This window comes from Branchiostoma belcheri, unplaced genomic scaffold (assembly GCF_001625305.1).
Source record: "Branchiostoma belcheri isolate BF01 breed outbred unplaced genomic scaffold, Haploidv18h27 scaffold24, whole genome shotgun sequence".
NCBI classification, from domain to species: domain Eukaryota; kingdom Metazoa; phylum Chordata; class Leptocardii; order Amphioxiformes; family Branchiostomatidae; genus Branchiostoma; species Branchiostoma belcheri.
The window spans coordinates 3,337,319-3,343,593 of NW_017803843.1; the positions used below are offsets into that span (position 1 = coordinate 3,337,319).

General features: G+C 48.9%; 1 protein-coding gene across 1 annotated transcript; it reads right to left on the reverse strand.

Moving 5' to 3' along the window:
* Positions 1 to 1,313: 1,313 nt before the first annotated feature.
* On the reverse strand, positions 1,314 to 5,769 carry LOC109470957. The gene is made up of 2 exons (XM_019770052.1): positions 4,719 to 5,769; positions 1,314 to 2,754 (listed from the first exon to the last, which is right to left on the reverse strand). Exons 1-2 carry the CDS (start codon positions 5,055 to 5,057, stop codon positions 1,480 to 1,482), a joined length of 1,614 nt encoding a protein of 537 aa, XP_019625611.1. The 5' UTR covers positions 5,058 to 5,769; the 3' UTR covers positions 1,314 to 1,479.
* Between the last annotated feature and the right edge of the window lie 506 nt (positions 5,770 to 6,275).

The following is a 6,275-nucleotide window of genomic DNA, read 5'->3' on the forward strand; positions in this document are numbered from 1 at the left end:
TTTTTTTTCTTGACGTAAATGTTCGGCTTTTGGATATAAGTTAGGTATGTATTGTAACTACTTTCCCTCCCAACATCTGTTTGGAGATGAGATATTTGCGTAGAGGCAACAAACCTGCCTCTGGGGCGATGACGTAGTTCCTGACCGAGAAGCGAACACTGATTTACCTTGAGAATAAACAAACAAAAACAGAGTGAAGCGGTATGGCGAGCTCAGGTTCTGACGTCAGCGTCATGTTTGTTCGGGACTCAAAACAGACCGTTCGAAAAACAAAACAAGAAAAGCCGGACACACATCTGCTTGGAGATTAGTGTTATGCCACTGAGCCGGATTCTCAGCCTTTTCCTGAGATTAATGACGTTTAATGAGTGGGAGATAATCCGTCCTGTAATCGCCATGTATAATTGATGGACTGGACAGTAATCCGGACACGTCTGTACCCGGGTAACCGCAGTGGGCACGCGGCATCTCAGGGACGCGCGAGACTCGGCCCTGATCATGACTGTTTTTTTTTCAAACCATTTTTGATCAACAACGTCATCTTCTGATATTACGGAGTACTGCAGCTGCGAAGACCAACGCCGTCTCCGTCTCGTCCTGGCAACCTGTGATTACAACCTAGTGATGCCGCAAACACCCATCCCCCTAGCTTATCCCCCTAAATAAAGTTTCATGTATAGCTTTTTGTTCTCAAGTTTTACTGACAATAAATCACATAGATTCGATGTAAAGGGCGTCAAAATATGCTGGGAAAAGAATAAAAAGTAGTCGACCGCGCGCGACCAGCTGCACTTGATGAAGACGAAAACTAGCTATAGTGTGTAGTGCTTTTCCAGTGTTGAATAGTTGAACTTCCTCTTTCAGAATACATACACTAAAGAAAAGTTTTTAAAAATGTTGCAACAAAGCGTCAAACGGAATTAAGCGAGATCATTACATCTGCTTGAGGATCATTTTAGGCTAAGAGCACTCAGACGTTAGACAGGAACCAACCGATCCAACAGGTCAGTCTACAGTGGTTCTCACACCCTGCCGAAACAATTCTGTTTTCAATCCCTTTCTAAAAAAAGTCACCCTTTTTGTGACAATAGCACAATAATAAAGCTGTACTGTTGGAACGTTTGTCCGGTTAGTCGGGAGGACACATTGTTACTTACCTGCGCATGCGTCCCGCGCAGTGAAGTGTCGTGCAGTGAAGTGTATTGATCTCCAAGATGTTGGATCGAGGATTGTAACATTTTCTGACAGCTCTGATGGGTAGCTGGTACAGTTTTAGTCTGTCCTGCTAGAGGGCTTCAGCCCTCTGAGGGGGGGGGGTGAGGCCAGCCACCATTGGTTGCCCTGCGCCATACTTTCCATATTACATTGCAGTTGTGTATGATTGCACATAGTGACATGGCGCTCTTCTGTAAGAAGGAGTCGAGACATCGCAGGTGCTTCATCTCACCTGTCACCTGAGTGGCAGGCAGGTGGGGAGGGCTAGTGCCTGTCCTTCTGACTGGAGTTTAACAGTGGTCTGAGAACGTTCCTGCCGTTGTGCCGTCGCGCGGCTTCGCTGTCCGCCAGCCGGATAACTCCTTGTTTACTCGGACTGCTGTCGAACGACTTTCTCTGCTGGTACCTGTACTTACTCATCTGTTGCCTAGCAACCTGCTGGTTCGTTGCCACGGCAACCGTCGGTTTGACAGGCTGCGGATGTGGCGGGAATCTCGTCGCTGCAAACTTTCCTCTGGCTTCCTTAGTTCGTGGTGAGGCATTGTTTTGGACTTGGACACTGGTTAGCGGAAGTCTGGGTAACGTAACGCCGCTGTTCCCTTTAACATTATCTGTGCCATGGGGCTGCGTCGGAGAGGGAAACGTGTCTGTGCCGGGACTGTCAGAATTATCTGCTGAAACCACAGACATGGATCTCATGGAGTTCCGTCTGCTTCCTTCTAATAGATTCTCCTCCACGAAGGAATCTCTCTTACCGGTCGCGACGCTCCCCACCCCTGTCTCAATGCCCCCCACCCCCCTCTCCGGCGACACTGACGGCAGGGCACGGTTCCGGTACGACTGGCGCGCCTCGTAGAACGCGACTTTCCTCTGCAGGCCCTTGACGTCCTTCTCGAGGGAGACCTTAGTCTGCAGTAGCTCCTTCTGGCGCGTCTTTAAGACGTCCATCTTGCGCTCGAACTGGCGCGCCGCCTTGTCCTTCTCCCGTGCCATCTCCGCCTTCTCCTTCTTCAGCTCCTTGGCCTGCGCGACGACCGTCCTCACCGCCTCGTACACGTCACGCTTCTCCCAGTCCGTCTGCGTCACGACGTCAGCCGTCACGTGTCTGGGGACCTCCGTGTACACGATCTTCTCGGCCTTCCTGCTGCGCAGCTGTTTAGTCATGTCTTTAATCTGGGTCTTAAGTTTGTCCCTGTCTTTGTTGAACTGCTGCTGTAGTTTTTCCCTTTCCTTGTGTAGCTGGCTGATGATTTTCTCGTAGCTTGCCTCGACTTTGGCGATTTCTTTATTTTTCTTCTTCTCGTAGCTGGCTTTAAGGGCGCGCTTGATTTTCTCCGGACTCTTGACTGACGCGTTCGCGTTGGATGTTCCCAGGAAGTCACTCGCCAGTCCCTGTTTCTTCTCATTGTCCTCCGACCCGTCTGAGATTTTTCTCGACGCGACAGAAAGTCTTCTCGCCGCCAACGAGGGCCGCCTGGACCCCTGTGGCTCTTCGGCTGTCCCCAGCTCCGGACTGCCCTCGCTCTCCCCGTCAGTACCCTGGAAAAGAAATAAGACATCAGAACTCTAATAGAAACCAATACGTTCTGGCGCTCCAAAACTGATTCTTAACCGGATTTAGCAAAAACGAAAGCATCCTAGTATAATCTCTCTGTAATCTGTAAAACAGATATCGGCCCGGCGCACCATTATAAAGAGGTAACGTTACAAAACGCCGCGAAAAGACAAAACAAGTTGAAGTCAGTGCCATACATCAGCTTGAAGATTAAGGACAGCCTTGCATGGAATATGACTTATCGAAGGCCCCCTGTCACACACAGCCGACCATGGCCTGTCGGAGTCGTGAGCAAGGCCATTTGTTGTTGTGTGTTGGTCGTTTGTGCCAAAGTCGGGAACTCGAAATTCATATTATGCTTCGATGCGGTCAGAAGATCTAAGAGCAAACATGAGCAGGAATAGGATTAAACCAGGCTTCAGTTTTGGAGCGCCATAACCAAACCCAGCACTGACCGTGTCGGGACTTAGTCGTAGGAAGGTCCTGAATCTAGGACAGGGGCTTTAGATAGCAAATGTCTTAAAGATAACAAATATTGTAGGACGATCTCCAAGCAGCAGTACGTAAAACACTTAAGAAGCCGGTATATATAAATAATTTACTTGGTCCTCCCTTCAGCGTCTTTCCTCGCGCCCGTCTCCAAGGACACGGAGAAACAAGCACTCGACAAGAAACACACGTGGACAAACGGGGACATTACCCGGGCAGTATGTTTGGAGAAACCTGTGGCGGCAGCTTTCAAGTGGTTTTACGAAGGACAAATTGGTAGATAATCAAATCCATGCTATGTACTCGTATGTATGTACGCAACAAGGTAATAATAATAATAATACTGGTTTATTGTTCGTCTTGCACATGTTACATCTCGCAGGGCATAGGCCCTGAATTGGTTGTAACTACAATGTGCTAATTAGTTAAAAAAATTAATTACCCTTGACCAAAATAACAAATATACAAAGTGGTCACCGTGGGACGGTACTCACGACGACACGAATTACTGATATACACATTAAAATTTCGAAATTACACATACAATGGTTAAAATGCGACACGATTCTTTAAAATATTTTAGAGCGTAATAATGCATATATTATATAAAAGCTACGTGTACGTACAACGTTAAAATTGCTACTAACAATTATGCTGAATATGATACCAACGTACAGTATACTTGGACACTACTATTATGGTACTAATCTCTGATCAGGAGTTTAGCTCCGGGTTGCTTTACATGCCTTCTTTAGGCATTGTGTACGTTTTGGGGGACATTTTGTACGGCTGTTTAGGAATTTTGTACGTTTTACCCGTGTTCGCGTTTCTTTGTTCCGGTAGGATTATACAGCATTTCCCGTAATCTTCAACCTGATGTGTATGTCAAGAGGGAAGATCGCAACAATATTACCGAGCATTCTGTGCCAGTCATATAACATATTAAAGAACAGTACGATCTTCCCTCCCACTATTGCCTTGGTGGTTGTATTTGCTCGGCTGTGAGTGACAGATCGTGAGGCCAGGCAGGAACAACAACAGGCGGGACTGTTAGCACGACCGCCGACCTCTGCCCGGAGGAGTTATACTTGCGATTTTAAAACGCACTTTTCACACTTACAATGACTTATGTCGGAGGAAGTTTGGGAGAACCGTTTCAGTATCCTTAAACATTTGGAGACGTAGCATTTGAATCGATATGAAAACTTATCTCCAGCAGATGTGAAGACTTCTGCAAAGACTTCTGTATAAAACATTTCGAGGCCATGTATCTTCTTGGATGTTTGAGTTTAAACAAACCACGGAATTATTAACCTCCAGGCAGATATCGATATCGTGACCGAGTAGCTATCAAATTCGATTCACGCCTGTCAAATCAAACCCGCGACAGGGGTCTGTTCCAGCCCCGCTCCCGACACAAGCTTATAACAGATAGATGAGAAAGAAGAAGTGTTCTCACCTCGGTGTCGGTGTTGAGGTCCCACAGGTTGTTCAGGTCCCTGAGATATCCGTCCCTCTCCGTCTCAGCCTTCCTCAGCAGCTCGGTCAGGTGCCGCAGCTCGTCCGTCAGCGCGCCGTTCTGCTGCCGCAGGCGGGCGATCTCCCCGTCCTGGCGGTGCACCTGCTCCCTGGCCGCGCGCAGGTCCGCGTACAGCCCCCGGTACTCGCTCACGCTCACCTCGTATGTCAGGTCCGGGTCGGTCGGCACCGGCTCGTTCCGCGGGCAGTACACCACCCTGAACGTCCCCTCCCGCCAGAGGGTCGACTGGAGCGCCGAGAAGCTCTGGTCCTCCGCCATGGTAGCCGACAAGCGAGTCAGTAAAACCAGGTGTGTTAGTGTCAGATGCACCTGTACGCCTACTGACACATGTACCGGTGTGACAGGTGTACTACAGCCACATGCACCTGTACGACAGGCATGCTACAGCCACATGCATCTGTACATATCTGATACTGCCACGTGCACCTGTACAGCAGGTGTGCTACTGCCACATGCACCTGTACGTCAGTAGCTGAAAGTCCGACTTCTGGCCGTGACTCAAGAACATGAACTCCTCGCGGTGAGCATGGTAGTAGACACACGCGCTGACGAGGAGAGCACAAAGACTCCGTTTTCAGGAAGCAAAGTTCTTTGCGTGTCCAGTACACCGGAAACGCCGACGACGCTCGACATAACAGGTTTCCAAAATCAAATGAAGGTTCCAAAGCTCTCAAAAGAACTTAAAATAGCCCCTCACAAACGTCGGACGTCAGGTGTACGACAGCAACTTGATGCAATACTTGGGACAGTCGTGATGTGTCGTACAAAGTTCAGTTGTCTTGTGACGGAAAATACTGTCCTCGATCCAGGTCGACGGCCGGGTCTTAAAATCGCACAACTGAAAGAATACGTCTTGTACGGTAAAAGTTGACGTAATAGTTAACTGATGCATCTTCCAGAGTCGCCTTAGGTAACACTTCCTCCAGACCGGTGTTACACAACCATCGGCTACAAACTGCAACATCGCACCGCACAAAGAACAACTCGTCAAAAGCAACTATTTGTTTTCTGCATCACTTAGCGGTTCTAGGCGCGTCACCGGGGCGCTCCTGTTGGTTTTAGGTTGAGATTAGCCTGTAAAACTCCCATTGTGCGCCGGTAACACATTAACGGCACGGGCGGGCAGCCGCGGGTGGGGGAGACGCGCTGAATAGAAATCCCCGGATCGTGCGCAGTCTGCGGGGATCGGGGATTACCGGGGATAACCGGACAAACATGACGTCCATGGGCGCTGGCGGATTACCGCTACCCTCCCCGAGGGTTCAACAGGCCAGAACAGTGTCAGGAGTGGTGTACACAAGAGATGTTTACAACAACACAACAAACGCCATGGATACCCAACACATATGACAACCTCGGTATAAAGGGCCTGTTGCCTTCAATTCTGGATTTGCAATAATCGGAATTTGATCTGTCCTAATTGCTGTTTCCATGGCAACAGAACGGCTGATTACTGCCGAATGACCTCATCAATCT